General features: G+C 39.2%; 1 protein-coding gene across 7 annotated transcripts in view; it reads right to left on the reverse strand.

The window, feature by feature from the left end:
- Positions 1 to 21,621, reverse strand: part of EVI5 (ecotropic viral integration site 5) — an 82,945-nt gene that overhangs the window by 54,014 nt on the left and 7,310 nt on the right. For 5 of the 7 annotated variants that reach the window (XM_056355214.1, XM_056355215.1, XM_056355219.1 and 2 more), the window contains 10 exons: positions 16,281 to 16,510; positions 12,144 to 12,333; positions 8,867 to 9,091; positions 7,754 to 7,828; positions 6,904 to 7,029; positions 5,898 to 6,041; positions 4,797 to 4,886; positions 4,591 to 4,688; positions 3,101 to 3,161; positions 1,112 to 1,165 (listed from right to left, as the gene is read on the reverse strand). In XM_056355214.1, coding sequence (XP_056211189.1) covers positions 1,112 to 1,165; positions 3,101 to 3,161; positions 4,591 to 4,688; positions 4,797 to 4,886; positions 5,898 to 6,041; positions 6,904 to 7,029; positions 7,754 to 7,828; positions 8,867 to 9,091; positions 12,144 to 12,333; positions 16,281 to 16,429 — 1,212 coding nt within the window. In that variant the 5' untranslated portion in view covers positions 16,430 to 16,510. Of the gene's footprint in view, positions 1 to 1,111; positions 1,166 to 3,100; positions 3,162 to 4,590; positions 4,689 to 4,796; positions 4,887 to 5,897; positions 6,042 to 6,903; positions 7,030 to 7,753; positions 7,829 to 8,866; positions 9,092 to 9,816; positions 9,870 to 12,143; positions 12,334 to 14,071; positions 14,161 to 16,280; positions 16,511 to 21,621 lie in introns of those variants that run through there. The other 2 variants (XM_056355220.1, XM_056355221.1) reach the window with 2 other exon arrangements.

Below are 21,621 nucleotides of genomic sequence, written 5' to 3' on the forward strand. Positions count from 1 at the left end.
ACTTTCATCAGCACTTAAACATTAGAAACAATGGTGTTTATAAAATTGTATTTTTGGTCACAACTGTCACAATATGTCCTCCTTGTGTGCATTTTTCCAAACTAAATTCAGAAATCAATTAATTATAATCTGACAGAGATTAACTGTTTTTTCAAGAAGCTGCAACGGATTTAACATCTGAAGTGTGACATCTTTCAGTTACGTCACTAAATTCACTCCACCATCTTCTTCCCTGTGAAACATCAACTGTTCGCAACTCGCAACCGCGTTCAAATTAATCTGTTGAAGGATAGCTGCTGTTCATGGTTAAGACAGACAAGAATGTTCTCGCTCCGGAGCAGACAAGCTCAGCTGCAATGTCACAAGCATGATCCCAGAATATAGGAGAGGCCACTGGAGAACACCACCTGCCTGTTGGCAATGTATCGACAACAGTTATCATGCGTAGTTTTAAAGTTATATCCAGTTACAAAGAAGCCTAAAAAAACCCTATTTCAGACTAAATCTGTGAGAAATAAGTCTTAAAAAGATATTCTCTGCCTCCGTGTGCCCAAAATTGCTACGAAAATTCAAAACTACGTAAAAAAATTAATGGCAGCAGGCTTCCTGTACTGAACGAGAATGCTGCAACAACCTGCCCTCTACTGCTGCATTCACTAGTGATTAAGTAACCTGCTTGCAGCTCCATCACTCTCCAGTCATTGGTAGGTCATTTCACTCCTACATAAAAACACCCAGCAACTTCCAATTTTCAAAACTGCGGACTGTCTCACAATAACCTGTTTTCCACCCAAGCAGTCCACTATTTTACGTAGTCTTCTGGACTTTGAACAGATCCTTCTAATACAGAAAGAAAACAGTACAACAGTTGGGTATGTCAAAATGTTTAGTTTCATATTTACTACAAGCCAGACATAAAAATCTTAAAACATTTGTGAGCACTGACCCTAATTGCTTTGTTACTGCCATGCTCTTTGGCTAAGAACTGTTAGTAAACACCAGAGTAGCAGAAAAACCAGTAAGCTGTAATTCTGAGATTTCCATTTCATATAATAAAATTGCCACCAGGTATAAATTAGCACAGATTAAATCTAATCACCAACATACTTACTTTTTCTAATGTTTCAATGCGCTGTTTTAGGAGTCTATTTTCAGTTCGTAACCTCTGGAAGGCAAACAGTTCAGAGTTGTATTTCTCAAGTCTGAATTGGAAGTCTGATAAAAACCAAGCAAGCTAACAACATTTTTACCTCATCACATCTACAAAAATCAATACAATCTCAGAAGTAATTAACGACCTTTTAAACATCCTTTTATATGATGTACTAATTCAAAAGATGAGTTTAAACAGCTTGATACAACAAAGATGGTAAGTTTTGTGTTACACAAAAGCATCTGTGTTGCATTAGCAGATAGCAGTATGTCTGCAGGTGAGCCCCGGGGCTTAACCGCGCATTAGACTTGAGAGCCCCCTGTACATGAACACAGCTGGACAGTCTTCATGGTTAAGGGACATGAAAGCGCACTCCCTGCACTAGGACAAGCTAATGACATAGCTGCAAGGTATACTTCCTTTTCCTCCCAATAATTTATGTTAAATTATAGCATAATGTTTATTCAATCTGTTAACATTATACTGAGAATTATTTACCTCAAATGCCCCAGAAGTGAGAAAGAATTGTACTGAATTGCGTATTTTACCAGTGCATTTCCTGTAAATTTCAGCATCAGATAGAAGAGATCTGTATCCCTAAGCAGAGAGCCATGGATATCAGTTCATTAATGCTTTATTCTGCCGGAGTAAGAGGCAGACTCAATGTGCTTGTTTTTCCATCTCCCAAAAATAGCAGAGCTTCTTAGCTGGAGAGAGCAAGACAGAAATGGTTTCTATGAGGTCCCAAAGGAGGGCCTACAAACGGTTTGGGTTGCTGGGTTTTGTTGGTTGTTTGGGGGTTTTTTTTGGTGGGGTGAGGCGGAAGGTAGGAGGTGGGGGATGTGTTTTAATATGTTTTTGTTGAGGTGGAATTTTTTTGTGGAGTGGGAGTGCGTGTGGGGGGAAGCAGAGAAGGATTTGAAATGTTAAAATACCAGAATCTGGAGTTACAGTTGTCTTTCGAATGATTTTATTCTGTCTTGTTCTGCAGTGAGCTGTCTTTTAAGTCCTGCAAATCTGATTTCAGATGCCACTACAACAGGTCCTAATGCTGCTACTAACTGCCTCGCTGCCTGTAACAAACTGCCTGAAAAAGCTTGGAACACCTTTGCGCTCCCAGGTGCATGTCACTGAATTTTCCTGAAGAACCAATGCCTTAAACTGATATTGAAAGGCAAAAGGAAGAAGGAAGGCTGTACCTCGCTCCCCCTACTGAGCTTTATACACAACACTTGCCCATCACTTCTCTCACTGTCTTTTCTCACGGAACTAGCTGAAAACATGACACAAGGAGGGAAATCCAGATGAAAAACCACGCTGTGAAAAAAAAGTGAAAAAGGAAAAAAGAGCAACACAAGTCTATTTATGTCACAAAAGCAAAAAGATGCAGTGATTAAGTACATACAGGAAGTAGTTCAGTTAGTAAAAGGGAAACAAACTGCACTCTCTGGTAGAGGGTTTTCCACATCATGTATCAATTGCAAAAGCTCCCAAAAGTGACTGCAGACAGAAGGCACTCCATCTTGGGCTCAATGCATAAGAACAATCAGTACCTCAAAATCAATGATAAACCCCTCAAGTACATTCTCATAAACTCTGTCTTAACATGTGTCTTACAAACCTCCTACGTGGGACATCTACATCTAAACCAGCATATCTGGAACCTCTGATAAATGAGGCCATCTATAATCAAGCTTTAGTCAGCAGAAAATAATAAAAACTAAGTACAGCAGCTGCCCATCAAAGACTTTTCTTTAACCCTCCACCAGAAGTCTCAATAATTTCACTGTAAGTGTCCTTTATGAACAGACATCCCAAATACAAATGCTGAAAGAAAAGAATTCGGGGACCTGAGTTACACGTCTTGCTACATGTACAGATCAAATAAGTAACCTCACATCTAGGAATTCAACTGATCCGTAAATAAATTTGTTCAGGCTCTCTTACCTTAATTTCAACTTGTTCTTCCATCTCTTTTGTCTTTATTGTAGTGTATTCCTTTTCTAACCTAAAAATTAGAAACAGTAAATTATCATTAGAAAAATTATGGATAACTTGCTTGTTGGTGTAATACCTAACAAACAACAGCAGGACAGAGATACTGTTAAAGCGGCCACTTGAAATGCGCTCCTCTAAGCGTTGAGACTGGACATTAAATTTAAACACAAAGACTTCTGCAGGTATGAGCGGACCCTGAACCAGCACTCTGAAGCAAGGTGCTTGCTTGTATACATTTACAGTGGCAATGATTTGGAGCTACTCTGTAATCACCGCTCAATGTACTTTTACAACAATCAATTTAATAGATACAGCCAAAAGAAAACAGAGCTTGGAAAGCCTGGAAGACAGAAAGATGCAAAGAGATTTGAGACAAATATCTTAAGCACATAAAACCATTTTGGCCCCTCTCCAGCAAACCACAAAATTGTCCCAATTGAAAAGGGTGGCAACAAGAACAAAAAAAGTTGAGACAAACAATGTCTTTATAGAAGGCATCCAAGGAAGTTTAGCCTCGAAATGGTAGGATTTTAAACTACATCCACTTATATTAGCTTTCAGAGAAAATTTTTTTCCTGAAAGCTTTGTTACTACTGTTTTAAAGACGACTGCTCACTCTACAGCACTGATCATAGGCTGCTGACAGAAGGACTGGAAAATTCAACTGGAAAGACCCTAGCACAATCTACAGTGCAAGGACAGGGAATATAAAATACATTACAACCAACTGCAGAATCACCAAACTTAACCCTGGAAAAAGCACAATATGTGCTGCTTGGCTTATCAAAACATAATTTACCAAATGCAGAAGAGACAAGACACACAACTAACCATAAAAAACCCCAACATATCACGCTCAGTATTTCAAACTCCACATGAAAGTTATTTTACAATTACCAATGTTATTACAAAGTTTCATCAATTTCTATTTTAAACAACACTGATCTTGACCATACATGCACTCTTCAGCACTGTTAATATTTCTCCAGTTCCTGAGAACTAAAGTCTTAAGAATTTAGGCCAAATCATGAAGCTTAACCTTTCCCCACTTCACCCTCAAAAAGCCAAACACCCAACACCTACCCCACCCCCCAAAAAACCCCAACAAACAAAAAACAAACCACACCAGACCCCCGCTTCTTTTTCGAATCAGATCTTGTTTACAGTCATGCTGTAATTCCCCATAAGTTGCAGCTTTCTTCAAAAGCTTTTCAGGTTATTTTAAAAAATGAAATATGGCTTTATTATGTTTTAGAAAAATAGCAAATACTGCTTTAGAAAAATTTTCTGGCAGACAGAACTTCAGTTTAGAGTATAAAACACCAAAAAATTTGATGATGGAAAATTCAAAATGAAATACCAAGTAACTAGTTTTAAAGATAAACAAACAGTAGCTCTTAGCAACAGCATAATCTATTTTCTCAAAATGTTATACCTACTTTTTCATCTTTTTTGCATTGTATTTGACTTGGTAAGATGCTTGGATTAATTTGTCTGGACCACTGTCAAACTGATGTGGAATGACCTTTTGAAAGTGCTAAAAGCAATCAGAGCACAAGATTACATGTAATTAATAGCTGCAAGGAAATACACACACCATTACATGTTTCAGACATCTCTTACAATTATTATAACCTTAATTTACCTGTAACATTCCTTCCATGTCAAGTTGTAGTAATTCTGCTTGGTTCATCTGAAGTACTGCTAAACCTACTCGAAATACTATCTCTAAACCCTGAAATCAGAAGTTAAGAAGTATCCAACAATTATTCATGGCATTGTCAACAGTACAGAACGATTCTATTTACTAATGGTGGACATGTCACCCAGTTTCTCAAACAAGCAAAAGGGCTACTGAAAAACCTCTGAATTTCTTATTTTGTCCCAGGGAGAAGTAGTCTGGCTATTTGTCCTGATGTCAGACCCCCTCTCAGAGAGGCTAGTGCTAAGGTAAAACATCGAGTAACAGGTCTTCTGTCAGCTTTATCAAACATTTTAAATACATCTAGTACAATCCCCCAGGTCCTTCTCAAAAAAGCCTCCCCTCGCACCCCCCCAAAAAAAAAAAAAAAAAAAGCCACAGTATAACTGAGTTAAGCTATTTAAACTGATACAAGGGAACGTCTCACTGATATATGCTGTCTTGGACATTCTTGAGCACAAGCTCAAAGGATCCACCTTTGTCTTACTATTTTCTAGAAGATGATTGCATAGAAAGAGCATAAATGACCTAGACGCTGTGGTTTGTTACCAGTTACAACCATGCAAAACTAATTTAGGTGTCTTTGTGACAGTGACACAATAATTGCATAGATTTCTTTGGCTACTGTTTGTCATCTGGACAACAAAAGATGCCAAGACTCCCTGCTCTTGGCCTGCTAATCCCCATGGAGCTTTAACTTTGGCCTGAAAGCAGCATTACTTTCCACCCCAAACTTACTATAATACTGAGAAACTGATGTCCCTGTTCTATGCAACGCTCTTGCTGCACCCAGAACTGACAGGTTTGCTACCTCTTCAAAAGCCTTGGAGTGCAAATATGCACGCAGCATCTACATTCAAAGATACAGCTGCTCTTCCTTGACAAACTACATACACACCTTCCCCTACAAAATAACCCGATGAGCATAACGACTAAAAAGCAAGACTACGAGATTTGCCCTCATAATGAGGTTTATACCACTACCTAAATAACTACTTTTAACAGCTGCTCTTGAAATAGAACACATGAGTATTGAGTAGTTACCTCAGACATAAAGATATCAAATATTCTTGTTGCAATTGGTAGTGGAAAAGTTGTAAGGAATATAGTTAAAAACCATGACGACGCATACATAGAAGTGTGGAAACTCTGAGACTGAAAGTGCACATAAAGCTCTGGAAGATGCTCCTGAAAGAGAAAACGATGAAAAAAAATACACGTTAAACTTCTGCTGGTAGTTTTAGTGTATCCATGCTTTTGTCAAGTTTTGAATAAAAGAAGAAAATAATTGATATCTAGTACAGACAGCAGCTTCATAACACAAGACTAGGAACAATATTACTCATCAAGAACCATGCTACACAAGTCCCAGCACAGACAGCCCTACAGCACTTCCACCCTGCAAAGCAGAGATTATGGGAACACTTCCCGATCCTAACAGGAAGTCCCAAGCTTGTAAATCCCCAAGACACATGTAGAGTGGGCTACCAAAAGAGCTGAAAAGACCTAGGGTACAGCCAGAGACCTGTGTCTCATTTGCTACATAACATCCCACCCTGACCATCACATTCGGAACTGGATCACAACACACAAACCTGTTTGTCTCCACCAGCCCAACCAGGAAGAAAAAAGAAAAAAGTGTTCTGTGTCCCAAATCTGAACACCATTTTTAGTTCCACATATGAGGGTATCTCCCAGTTTCCATCTTTTAAGATATTTATATATATTTTTATATATATATAAGATAATTTATAATTGACTATGAAGACATTGACTTTCAGAATCTTCAATCCAAACAGAATTAGACATTCATGTCCTTAAACTGTAGCAATACAAATCCTCATGCTTCAGTGTTTAAAAGCCAGTCGCTGCCTGCCAAAGGTTAAAGAAAGTAGGGCCACACAGCCACATGCATTTACTTTTCAAGTTCTGAAACTAGCTACTGTCAAGAGAACAGCCTATTAGCCAACAGACATGCCTGCTCTTGAACTGTAATTCCCAAGTTCCTTTGTTAATAGTTACTGAAGAGAAAGTTTGATTTTGTATGTACCTGTATCATGCATTCAAACTGGTACATACAAAGGCCCAGCTCAGCCATGCTTGGTTTAAAGAGTTCTCGTAGTCTGTAATCTTGCATTAATTTAACAAACACACAGAATGCCTCTTCTTCTGGCATCTATATTAAAAATAGAAAAGCACAGTAAAAACTCTAGACAAGTGTAAGGATATATCAGAGTAAGTGCTTGGGAGGGTTTGGTGGTTTTTTGTGTGTGCGCGCACAATGGGATTTTCTTGTGTTTGTGGTGTTTTTTTGGGGGGTGGGGGGTGGTTTGAGGGCAGGGGGGATTGGTTGGTTTTGTGTTTGGTTTTGAGTTTGTGTTTGGTTTGGTTTTTTTTAATAAATTTATAATCAATTACTGTAATGAAATTTTGTATATTTGAATTCTATCAAGTGGTTTCTAAACTGAAATGGAGGTCTGCAAGTTCCTTATACCCTACTTTGTCATAAAACAAAAGGCAGTAATACACAGGCAGCTTTAAGATTATCAAATCAACGGTGAAGTTCCATTTGAACTCTGAGGCGATTCAGTGTAATAGAACTGAAATGAAGTTTGTTAATGGTTGAAACAACATTAACCAAAACAGCTTGCAAGTCTGCAAACCTACCTTAGCTCTGAGAAATAAACGTATTCTCCCACTCAAAGACAGTGTCTTCTTGGCAAACCGAACCACAGAGAATAAATCTTATTTGATTTGCAGAGTAAACAGCTGCCCTTGACAATTCCATTGTAGCAAAATGACGAAGGAAAACTATTATAAAAATGCCCAATAAGCCACCATGATATATTAGGCATTCTAGCAGGGATTGTAAAGGTTCGCATTTTTAATATCATGTTTACCTGCATAAGCAGCAATCCAACGATAAAAGCACTTCCTTGACAGTATCCAACCTCACGATCCACCAAAGAGTAAGCCTGGGAAATAAAGTTTCAAGACGCTCAACAATAAAACATCATTACCAATAAAAAGTAATCATTGTTCATGCTAATTTAGCATGTTATGTTACAAATAACTTACTCTTCCTCTCTCAAATCCAGTGAGGACAGACATTCTATTGAGAAGTTTTACTTAGCTATGCTAGCTGCTACCTGCTGCTACAAAGGCTATGAACTCTGCTCTCTGATAGCCTACAAAGCTGAACCTAAGGCAGGCAATACCTGAAAAAAAACATGCAGTTTTCAGCTACAGGAATTTGCCAAAAAATAACAGAGACAGCTGGCATACAAACTGTGCAACGTTAGGTTACTACTTTTATAGGAGACAGATCAGACAAACGAACAACTGTTCTTTTCAAAAAGAATTGTGCACTGCAGGTTTTTTTACAAGCAGAGGAAATAAAGTGATCCCCATGCACGTTGCAGCTTCATTTTAGAGTTTTGGAAGTTACGATGATTTGGAAACCTGCCAACTTTTCTGTTGAAACTATGTCGTACAGAAAAGCCTGTCTTTCAAAATGTAAACTCCAGTACAATTAAGACAAAATAATGCAAACTTCATTTTACGGTGGCATTCTCATTTTGTGCCTGGGCACTGTAACGACTGCACATTAGCTTGTACCTGCCATCTGCTGCTACCACTTGCAGGATCTGAGACACTTAAAAAGTGCAGACCAGTTCTGATGTACAGTGTTCTTGTCTTGGGCAACGTTGTTCACTTCACAGCACACTTTATTCCATTACACTATCAGCAGTTAGCCTGTGACTTCATTTTAATGAAAACTTATGAAGCTTTTTAAATTTCTTATGAAGTCAACTGTAGGAATACCGCATCTGAAAGCTATCTTTGAAACTGGAATGCCATTTGTTAAACCATCCGGTGTCAACTAGAGTAAATTTCAGAAACTTAAAACACATGAAACTGATGCAAGTTCACTATATACAAGGCAAATTATTTTCCAGACTTCTGTGTATGTTCTTGCTAATGTATTTTCAAGGGCTGAAATACTGACTTACCTTCATTACATTGAACAAGACCTCCTGTCCGAGGCTATCCTTTTCCTTAAAAAAATCATGTTCAGGGTATGTTCTAGCTATGTCCCTTCTTATTAATTTCTCGCAAGGAGATGTCATTTTCAAAAGCTCTGAATACTGATCCTTAATTGGCATGCTTTGAGCACTGCATAGAAGTTGCCACACAATTGCTCTGAAATGATGAGGTATCCCTTTGCGAACAAGCTCCTAAAGCGCACACACAAACACACAAAAATGACACAAATTCATTTATACTTCCTGCCAATATAAACATAAGTCTAAAGAACAAAACAGCAACAAATTAAGTTCCTCACAATATCATGTCACAAACCAATCATACAGTTTATAATGTGTAACCTCAATTTTAGTGTGACAGATTGTTAACAAAAGTAAGGAGACTGAGTAACTTTTAGTGGCTAAATTAGCTAATGAAAGTAGTCCCCCATTCATAGTAAGCTACTTAAAAACCGAATAGTCAAGCAATTTTAAACAAGAACTCCCATTAGCCAGAATTCAATACAGTTACTTTTGTATTTCACAAGAGATGACTGAAGGTAACACCCTTTATTGCATTTGCAGTGATTGAGATAAATCACCAACTGAAAACTATTTCCTAGACAGGTAAATGATAAAAAGTAGAACTAATTGTAGCACAGCTGACTGCAACAAAAAACCCTGCATGTTACTACCATCAAAAGTCATTTGACAAACTTGACAAGTTGTGTCCAATCTCTCTGGTGGGCCAATATTTCCAAGTTCTCTTTTAAGAAAGTATTTAAATGTAGTTTCCCACACTGGACCCCAAAAACATTAAGTTTACATCTACTGAATTAACTAAATTTACTTTATCATCCCTGAAAAAAAAAAAAAAATCTGCTAAATATTATACAATTCAAACCTTCCCCATATCAACAGACCTAAGAACCCAATACCTGTCTTTTCAGAAATCACAAGCAGAAAGTAGTCTTATTGCTTGATCTGAAAACTGAGAAAAAAAAAGGATGATTCAGGAAGTTTACACACTTAGTGGTACTTTCTGCAACTAGGATCAGGCTCACCCAGAAGATTGTCTCTTCAAGCCAAGACAGTTCCTTTAACAATTTTTTGTACCTCAAGAACTGTTACGAAGTCCTCTGCCTCCTAAAGGATAGCTTCTTTCACTGCAGTTTATTCTGAAAACAGAGTAATCCCCTATTCTACAAAGCTTCTGCTTTTCCTTGTTTGTTCCTAATATTTCTCTTACTTCTTCAAACATTAAGATTGATTAATGCAACAGTGACAACTTTTAAAGAGACTCTTGCTTTCAAGTTTTTTGCTAAGCTCGAACTCTACTGCAGTTTTGCATCACTGACCTCAATTTTCTCATATCCCTAAGATCTCCAGCCTTCTTCAGAGCCATCCTCATAATGCCACTCCAACTATCTGTCCCATATATGACAACTACAACAGCCTGTGTTATTTCCTAAAAAATTTCCAAATCAAAGACAACAGCCCTAACACATCAGCTGTCCACATCTGTCTCTAGCTAACATCTGTTAACAACGGACTACCAAATTGTGTATCAGCCATCTAAAGCCTCGAGGGCTACTATAACAAAGCACTAGCAAGTGGTTTCTTGCTTTAAGTTACCACACACCTGCTTGACAGAATAACAGAGTTAATTCCTCCAACATTCCCAAAGGAAGAGCAGGAAAAGGCACCTACTAAGAGGCACTAAAATGATGCTATTCTACACACGATGATGCAGACTGAAAAGCAGGACTCAGGTCACCCTTCAGAATCCCTCTATGAATAGGAAGCGAGTTCTGAAGTGGATCAGGAGACATAAAGGATGGAACACGTCACCTATGCAGGAAGGTATATACACCTATATCTAAAACTGAAAAAACTTACCTGGTATCTAATAACTTAAGACCAGCTTTTGCAGCCAAGACAAAAAGATACCTACGCTGCTAGAGTTGTAACTACTGGCAGAGTCAGGAAATGGGTATGGATGTTCTGGTATTCCATCATAAATGCAGAATGACACAGTTTAGGCTGACTTTCAACAAACAAAACAAAAAAATAATTGAGATTTATTTAAACAGCACAGGAAAACTCACTAGCAATATAATTAAATACTTACTGAAAGTTAGTCAAATACTCCCCAAATTATACTTGGCCATCTGTAAAAACATGTGATACTTGTGACACTTTAAAATGTTCAAATGCAGGCAGTTCAAATGAATTCTATCCAACCAGATCTCCTTATTATCATCTAACTTCCTTCTCTTGCCAGGTTCATGTGGCCTTCTTTTCATGGCCTTTTGGGAACACCTTTCCAGAAACTGTTTTCCCTATGTAAGCAAGAAGTCTTGAATTAATTTTCTTCCGTTGCTTCCTTTCTCAAGTCATGTTCTCCCTTCACAACTGCTTCACATAAAAGATACTTTACTTCAGCCCATTGTTCTGCCTTCCCACAACCTATTCATAGACACACATTTCAAACCGCTCAAAAGACCTTGAAATTTGTATTCTGCACATAAAACTACAGACTAGAGCCAATAAAGAACCAAAGCAGAACAGACTTGCCTACAAACAAAAAATCCCACGCTGCTGTACTCGCCGCTTCTGAAATGTGGATATGTTCAAATGCCCTACATCCTTTTTAGTTTGAATTTAAAGTGTAATTGAATGCCACCTCTGTACACGGCCACAACTAACCCAGACTGGCCACACTCTAGTCAAAGTTTGTCCAGTTCACTACGTGTTCTTCTGCTTAAGGTCATCCCTGGGGTCAACACACTTGGCACACACAAAAACCCTAAACTCACCAGAGTCTCAGTAGAATTATCAGCTCTTCCAATAAGAACAATTTAAAAAGACGGCTGCTCAGTGGGAAAATAATCACAGCATCCAGCTATCAGATGCCCTTAAGTGGGTCTGCAGTAATTCCATTTTGGAAACATGAAGCAAATCTTCAGTGAAGAGATTCAAGAAAATCTCTTATTAGAGGTAGACTGAAAGCTTTAGTATTCAAGATATACAGTAAATGAGTTTAATTTTCAGTAAGAGACATCTGCTGGGCAAAACTGTTACCAAAGTCTGGTAACAGTTACATTGGAAGCACTAAGGCTTAGAGACAGAACTAGATTCATTGAACTGGAAGCTTCTATTACATGTTTACTCAAAAAAAAAAAAAAAACCAACAGTAAGATAAAATAGTATTGCTTATATCACATTACAAATCCATCCTAAAAATATACTGTCCAACTGCTACCTTAACTTGCTTTTCTTTCTTTTTCCGCACATCTTCCCATTCATTCACAATCCTCCCCCACAGGATCCATGAGTCTTCTTCAAGATGGCTGAGATTGCTAGAGGCTGATGAACTAGATACAAGAGAAGATCCACTATTTCTTCTTGACCCATTTACTGATCGCAAGGATTTGCTATCTGTTTCCAAAAGTCTGCAAAGAAAGCACACAAGAACCAAATTCAAGCTCTTCTCGCCACAGTACCACACTATTGTTCATTTAGAAGTCAGTGCTTCCAACCTCTTTACAAAGAATGCACCCAAAGGTTCAGCAGAACAGTTTTCCCAACGTCCATTTCGATTAAGCTTGAAAACACGAACTGATCAATATTACTGTTTCTTCTTGAGCTCAAGTAATTCTGCAGACAGAACAACAGCTCGCATTGCAGCATTTTAAAAAATGGATAAATATGTCGTATCATGCATCAACCACACTGGGAGAAGTGAGGTTTTAATGCAAGCATTTTGTGGTCTCATGAACTAGATCTTAATACATAAAGACAACAAGTTAAAGAAAGTACAGAAGCATTGCAAGTCCAGCTCTCTTACGCACTCATCAACTGGAGATTAACAGCACAAGTTCCATTTTGAGGCAAAAGTACCAGCAAGAGGGCTTTGATTTCACTAGTAAGAAAACACCCACAGCTCTCGTGCATCAGACTGACAACTGAGACCATACGGAAGTTAAATACCCTCAGTGATGGTGTCAAACGTCAGTAGTGCATGAGAGCCAGTAATTTTAGTGAAAAGACAAAAAGTTAGCTTCCTAAAAGTCTACCTGATTACACCTTTGGTTTTTTGAGAGTATAAATACAGACAGAATAATTCAAGCCTGGAGCAATTTTATAACAAGCGTTCACAAATCAACACACTGTTTTAGAAATGCATGGGGAAAATCTCAGACCTAAAGAAAGAGGAGCAGGCAACAAAAGTGGTTAGTATAGCTAATGAATGTGTAATTAAAGCATGGAGTTCAGACAGAAGAACTGGGGTTATCAGGCAGCAAGGTATACATAAAGATGTGCCAAGTGCTGGATAAGCTGCCTGAAGAGACTCCCCTGTTAGCTGTCAGATGGCCATCAATTTTGCAAGCAGCTGGGGATTCTGGGCAAAGAGGCATGCTTTGTTTATCCTCAACTAATATTGAGCCCCCAACAAGGGGAATTTCTTTAGACTACATGTTAGGTAAGAGTAAGATTTCAGACTAACTTGAGAAGGTGTTTTGCTGTATGGTTTCATTTGTGCTTTTAACTTCCAACAACCCCAATGTCTGTAAATCCAAGTGATGTGGTTGCACAATTTCTTAATGCAGCTGCATTAAGAAGGTACACCACCACGACCACCCCCCAGCATTTCAGCAGGGTCAGATTAGGTTATATATATTTAACAAATTATAACCTGACTTATATTGTAATATTTATACTAGCCTTCCCGGTTGCCAGCTTTCACCTACTGGTATTTATGGAAGTTATGGAAAAAAGAAATTTAATTCACGAGGACCACAAGTACAGTCTCTGCAGTAACATTTTGTTTGGAAAAGGGTTAAACAGTACTGCCGGGGGGTGGGGGGACACAGGACACAAGTTTGTTTCAAGACTAATTTTAATTTAGTCCATACTAATAGAATGCAGAAAACCTTGTTTTGAGGGAGGAAAACACATTTTTTTTTTTATGTTTAGAAATCTGGCCTATACTGATCTATAAGGAAAATTTACAGTATGGAACTCCTCTCAATCTAAGACAGTGGCTAAAGATCAAACTCAAAGTAATCACAAAGGAAAAACAACCACAGAATAAACATTACAATTATAAAAACAAGGTTCTAACTAGTCACTTTCAGGTTTCACAGCTTTCTATAGAAGTTATACTAAGTTTCTGTAAGTTGACCTTACCTGGATAAATTCATTGTCCTTAGATTTGAAAAAGGGAAGTTCTTTTTACAGTAAGCATCAAGTTCTGTGGTATTTAGTCACTGTTTTCTTTCACCTAAAACTTTATAAATGATTTACCAATGGCAAACAGATCTACAAGGACTCTGGACCGAGCTACCTCATTATTCTGAGGGGATGTTCAGTATAATTGGATTACAGAATGCTACAAGACACCTCTTGAAATAATTTGAGTTTTTTCCATTTCTAGCTGTTTAATTCATGCTCTCCTTATTGACATAAAAGCCAACAATAAAGGAAACCTTTAAAAATATCCATCACCAGCAATTCTTCCAGCAAGCAGACACAAGAATAGTTCCCTGTGTTCAGAGAACATTTCCTCGTCAACAAAGTCCCACTGTGCTAAAATGCAGATTCAAACTGTTCTGAAACAGCAGCGCACGCAGCATAAGAGTATCAACTTGCTGTATTAAAGTGCAGTATCTCATGAGAAAAGGTACACTTGATAGGACAGCCTCTAATTAGAATTTACACACAAGACTAATGCAGGATTGAGCAAGGCTGCCTAAAATTAAGTAAAACCAGACAAGATTTGCTAGCTTATTTACTAAATGAAGAAAGCTGACTAGAACGCCTAGCAAGCCCAAGCTCACGTTCTTCCTTCGACAAGTAAGCTAGTCCAACTGCAGGGCTTCATGAGGTGACTGTAGATGTAAAGACATTACACTCCAACACAGATAAGCAGTCCAAAGAACAGATATTACTGCTTGTCACACAAGTTAGTCACTCAGTTGTGAACTGAGCAGAACGCCTCAGATTAAATGCAGATCAGCTTTCTTAAAAGCACTTTAACTAGGTTTTAAAAAAAATTCATTTGCATAATAAAAATTATGTAAAGTTCATCTTTGAAGGAGAGACAATCTCATAAACCAGAAGAGGAGGATGGGGTGGGTCTAGAAGCTGCCTTCCATTCTCAGTCAAGAACTGGACACGTACAACAAATTCCCTGTAAGTTGTATTGCTGTTAGAACACAAGAGAGGACACGCCAGGTGACACAATGGCATTAGCCCCTCCTCCTCCCAGCTACTTTTTCCTCTACTGAACGTTACTACCCTCATGACTACATCCGCGGAGTTAAAAAAGAAAAAAGAAAAAAAAGGAGTACCTCAACTGCCTCAGCGCAAAGTCCAGCACAACTAGCAGAAGCTGGAACAGAATCTAGTATGAGCTAAACTATCAAACTTCACAACAGCACAAGGGATAATCTTCAGAGGTAGCAAAGCCCTGCAGTTATCCACTACATTTACCACCTATGTGGAGCTTAAGTTCTCCTTCACAGCCAGACTCTCCTGAACTACTGAAACATACTTGTCAAATATAATCAAGTTTTTCAAGAGGTCAGATTACTTAAGTCCTGCCTCACAAATACAAATAAGTACAGATTCTGGCAGTTCAGCATTAAGAAATCACACAGCTCAATTTTATTTCTTAGTGAGACTGCCAGTTTGCAATCACTGTGCACATCAAGAGCAACTGATCCAACTGAAAGTTGCATCTTGAACTGTAGATGGTGCAGATAAATACACACTCATTGAAAGGCTGCCAAGAAAACGGTTGCTTAATACACAGAAGAAAAGCCTGGATGAGAAGAAAGGACTGATGAGGAATTTACTTTTCATGAAATTAAGAAATGCATCTGCCACCATTAGTGTAACAGCAGGAAGACAGCTGAACACTGTTCTATCTCTAAACATAATGGGTTATACAGTGGAAAGCAAGAACTGGGTTAAAATGGAAAAAACAGAGAAAACAGAACACAGATATCTTTAAGATTTGAAAAAGCTAACAAATTATAGGTTTGATCTCAGCTGGTAAAGTGGTTACATGAAAGTCTCATTCCTGAGATACTCTTTAAATTGGATACTGAAAACCACATGGCTCCAGTGTCATTTCTTAGGATCAGAGGCAGCTATAAACACTCCCGTAAAACCAGGAGAGAACACCACCTTTTAGAGCTCCACAAAAACAGAGCTCATAAAAACACAGCACAAGAACAAAAGTTCTTAAACCTTGGGGCCTTGAAATTGCAATGTTGTGCCACAAATTTTTACCCAACCCACCTTTAACAGCCTCTAAGGTGAAACTGCAATAACCCAATTTTAGTCTCATTACAGTAAGAGGACAAAAAAAAAAAAAAAGTTATCCATTCACCTGTTCTGTTCCTCAAGTTTAGCGAGTAATTCTAAGTCGTCTGGACTCAGCTGTGTTGGTGAGGATGGTGACAATGCAGGTGTAGACAGAGTGGTAGAGGAGGATGTAGTGTGTAATGAGGCCGATGGACTTGCCACCTGACTGGCCATTTGACTGACGGTGTGCGATACAGTGTTCTTCACCCATGAGAGAGTAGAGCTCAGCTTTCCTGCAACCTTGTCTGTCGCCACCTACGATGACAAAAAGCAGAGGATGCAACAGTTGTCTTTTTTTTAACACCTTATTTTCAGTTAACCTGCTGTACTGAACAAAGGGGAAAAAAAGATACAATATGCATGAAGTGACATTGAGATTTTTTCTCCAGAACACATGAGACTGCCAGAAGCAGTACAAGCATCAACAGCATTATAATATTATAGAACAAGTAACATGTATGCATGCTGCAAATCCACAAAGAAAGACTTTGAGGAATTCCTGACGTATACTCACAAAGCTCATTTCTGCAGTACAGGAATATCACAGGATCACCTCAGACTTCCCATTACAAAAATAAATAGAAATTATTGAGATGTTTTATATAATAATGGCACAGAAACTGTAGAAAATAGATACAGTCAACTACTTCACCAACGGACACCGGAGCAGTACGAGTATACCAGGGTAAACACTCCGGACCTCCCACTGCTCACCTTTATTAATCCCTACAGTGGCAGGATAGAGGAGCAGGGGCACCACGCTTCTACTCTACACCAAAGCAAAAGGTCCTCTGGCATCTGTCCACGTGCAGAAAACAGTCACAAAGAACTTATGTCTAGGAATCTCTAACAGCTCATTAAGGTCTCATGCTGCCAGCTCTTTTCCTTCCTCACTTTCTTTTCAGGTCACCCCTACACCAAGTGTCCTCGAACCCTGATCCCACTGCCAGCACCTGGCCAAGCCTGGGGTTCGAGGGGTCCCGGAAGAAAAGTGAGAGGTGTAACAAGAGCAGAAGGGAGCTCTGAGCAGGCAGGCAGTGAAACTGCAGGTTCAGGAATGAGGAGGTTGACTGCAGCTGATCATAATCTGCTACTTCTTTTGACCAGTCATGCAGCCCCACGAATTCATTGATCAGTAGGCGAAGAATGAACAGCAGCCCCTGGAGGTATTTTCTAATGAACCCCTCACTAAAGCTTCCTTCAGCCACTGAAAATCTAAGAGGCTCTGACCTACAGTGATTCAGAGAATTCTGTTCTTCCACCACCCAACTCACAGAAAATCTAGCTGCACCTTCCAGGAAGCACCAGCTGCCTAGCCAAAGGTTAAAACTTTTCAAAACCAGCATCGAAGAGGAACTTTCTTTGAAGGGGTGCTGTTGGCAACTATTTATTTTGACTTTTGCTGACTTCCTCAAAACACTGCATTGCTCAATGGTTGTCAGAAACAATTCTGCAGTACAACCTATACAGTAACTGCTAAGATACTGACGACATTGAGCTACAGGAAAACTCTTCCAAGATCCTCTAGTAGAATCAAATTAAATCAGTTTCAACTGGAAAAGGTAACCCCACCTCAGCACACCCTGCATTTATCTGAAGCACGGTACAGAGACTGAGTGACTGGCTGCTAAAGCAGATTTTATTTAGATACACTACTACAATGAACTTTTGTGTGAATCAAATCCATCAGGATTCTATTTTCACGCCGTATCGAAAGGAAGGCCTTCAGAAAACAAGAGGAACACTACAGGCCAAACCCCACTCCTCTACACCAGCAACATGACACTCAAGACCTCTCCTAGAGGACTCTGAAGAAGTTTCCAATTTCCATATGCTTAACATTCATTCTGGAAACAGTAACAGATTTTGCAATCTTTGGATCCAGGGATACAAAGCACAGGTGGGAAAAGTAAGGTCCTAACATCAGAAAGGCTCCAGTTGGTTCTTACGTCACTGTTGGACAGGAAAACTCAGGTATAGCAATGTGGAGTTTTTTTAAAAAAACACAACAAAAACCCCCAAACCAACACACAGTCTTTTAAAGATAATCTGAAAAATCACTTCCAATGCTAGCACTGGACACCATTCCTTATACAAGAAAGGAATAAAAATTGCTAGAGGTTTCAAAATCTCAAATCTAACACATGCATTAATATTTCACTCAATCAATATCCTTTATTGTCTATTGCTATGGAAGGATAAATTACTGCTGTTTCACTTTGAATAAAACAGTGTTATAATAAAGGTAACTCATACATCTCCCTTCAGACTGATCATCTTCTCAAAGGCTTAAAACTGCTTAAAATATAACAAGCGATACAGCTATTCCAAAAATAAATGCTGGCAGAAACAAGGCCAATCTTAACAATACAGCAAAAATGACTGTCCTACACAGCAGGTTTTAAGAGACGCCCATTCTAAGAATCTGATATATAAATATTAGAAAAGCAATAACTTTGAGTAATAGCCTGTGTGACAGAAACAGGAAGAGAAAGTATACACTTTTTACCTCTTTACAAAGTAAAACAACTAGAAACACTTAAAGTAAAGAAGTAAATCCAAGCTGAGTCTGGCTTACGCGTTATGGGGCTCATACTCCACATGAAGATAGACAAAGCAGGGGGTGGGGTGGACAATGGAAGTCAAGAATCTTACTAGTATTTGTTTAATAACACATCATTAGGCATTAAAAAATTCATGCAGAGGTTTGTGGAAGCCAATTATGTGAAGATTACTAAGAAAAAGCATGGTCAAGAAAGGTACTAAGAAAAACCATGCAAGACAGCAGCTAAAGCTGATGCAACGACGTGTCTAACAATACTACTGTTTCTAAAAGCAGCTCAGAGTTTCATTAGAAGGTATTCAGAGAATTAGTACCCAAAAAATATTCCTAGTCAATTGTCTGAAAGCATTAGCACATACAGCAAGCAAAATGCACACCTGCAGAAAGCAAATGTTTGAAGATCAAAAGGCTCACAGTGAAGTTTGTATCAAAAACACATGAAGAATTTGTTTGATGGAAAAACAGCTATGGCAGTCTTCCAGGGCCAAGCTAAATAGGAAAAAAATAATCTTATCTAATAGCAAACGAATCCAGCCTACACACCCTTTGCCAGGCTTTTCTAGAGTTTCCTAAAAAATCTCAAGCCAGCTCTCTTAAACTGTCACCATCAGTGAAGACTCCTGGACCTAGACATGAAGGCATTTCACCACCAGCTCATTATCAGTTTCCCAAAGTAGAATAGAGTAACAGCATCTTCATATTTCATCATTTCACCTAGGTTAATTTCAAAATTTATGTTCAGTGACAGATTTCATAGAGTTATTCTTTGACAAGTGACTTAAGGCCTTCCAGAAAACAGGTCACTGGAATCTGAAAATGAGAAAACCTTTCTAGAAGCAACACATCCATACTCCTAACAACTACACACACAGCACTCCTACTTGCCCTTCCAACTCTTTACCCTTCTCTTAATAAACAACCAAAATCCCCACTGCGCATCATAAGTTTTTCAACTCCACGTACACTGTTCCAGCTAACAGGGTAGTTGTACTCAGCTGTCACTAAACCACAGACCACTGCTACTTCCCACTCTCCGCTGACAACCCCCGCAACAAGAAATCTGTGTCCCACTGCTAAGACAACAGACATAATCCAGAAGTGAATCCCCCCTACTGACTCCCACTGCTATGACAGCACACACATGTAGTACAGAAATGAACCCTACTGACTCCCAAGAGATACGTATCTCTCTCCCTCTTCCTCTTAGGAAGCAGCTAATGGCTTCACTCCAGCCCTTTCAGAGAAACTGTGGCTCCCCCAGTTAAAAATCACAGAGCTATCAAGTTGTTGAAATTAGTCCTTCTGCCTTTAGTTATATCAGTGAGAATAAATTCAGTATGAGCAATGGCAGATGCTTTCACTGGGTATCACCAACTCCAGGAAACAGGAAAACCTGTATGAGCGTTTGGTTTAACACCTCCCCGCTTTAGAGACGCGATTTTGCTTTACACAGCATTCTGGAAAGACTTGAGAAAGCCAGTATCATTAAACCTTTAAACTTTTCTTTGTATTTTTGGACAGAACGTCCTCGAGGCTTTCCTACACAAATGTTTCTTTTAAAAACTGGTTATTATTTAACCAGTGTTATTTCTGCAGGCCTACAGCAGTGTCTCCCTTTTGGCTACAACAACGATGCTCCACGCTTTAGTTAGGAAGCATCCTTCCCTTTGCTACTCTTCATTACTGCAGAAGAGATCACAGTCATGTACTCAGCTGTTTGTAGCACTGACAAGGACAGCCAGATACACCACAGTGCCTGTCCCAAAAATCTTAGCTAGGTCACAGCAACAAATCTAACTACACGAGAGAGGACTTTTGCCTTTGCCATCGTCCTCTCGCTAAGCACATACACATACACTACTTCCATTCTGTTCTGCCTTGCCTTACCTTACCGCTGAAGTGCTCCCACTTGTAAAACTGCTCTACCTGGCACCTTTCTGTGCTACACTGCGTACCGCAGGCGGCAGCTACGCAGACAGCTTGAGCCCAGGCTCTGCTGACTCCCAGTACATCCCAGATGTACACAAGCTCTCCATCCCTTCAGCTAACCAGCCCAGGCTGGAATCCCCAGCTAACAGTATTCTTTGCTCAGCTCAGCTCACCTCAGCCATTTTTTTTAAATACTCAAAGAGAATCGATTGCCTTAACTCCAGCATTCTTCAGATGCTGAAATTCAAGCTACATTTGAAGAGTATAAAACTGCCTGCGAAGCATGCCAAATCAAGAGCATCATCAGGATTATCAAGCCATTATTAATTATTATTAATGTATGATCAAAACCAGAATCAATCAATTTTAAAAATGTGCTTGTTCCCCTGAGGGGTCTCACTCAAGAACCTGTCAGTTGTTCAGACACTGAACACGAATGCTGCTCCTGGTCTACTCCCAGGGCCACCAACACTTACCGCTGAGGATGGCCAGGTCTGGAGGCAAGCAGGTACAGGGGTATGCTGCCTTTTCCCTTTGCAGGAGGACACAGAGGACCGAGCAGGCATCATCCAGCTCCTAACCAGGTACATTCATTGGGGCTCCAAGCCATATGAACACCTACACCGCTCTCAGTTTGCCCACAGACCAAGAGCACAAGAAGCATTCATTTGCATCTGCCTGCCTAAGACCATGTAGACTCCTCCTAAATAAATGTGTGATAATGAGTTTGAAAATATTTATCTTTAATAAATATTAAAGAGGGGGACAAGATGTAACTATTACAGACTTTCTGCTCTGCTGCAGTTGCCCGTGAGCAAAAGAGAACTACCAGCAATTCTCACCCAGCTGGTCAGCCATCAGGCAAGGCACAGAC

This window comes from Falco biarmicus, chromosome 11 (assembly GCF_023638135.1).
Source record: "Falco biarmicus isolate bFalBia1 chromosome 11, bFalBia1.pri, whole genome shotgun sequence".
Classification (NCBI taxonomy): domain Eukaryota; kingdom Metazoa; phylum Chordata; class Aves; order Falconiformes; family Falconidae; genus Falco; species Falco biarmicus.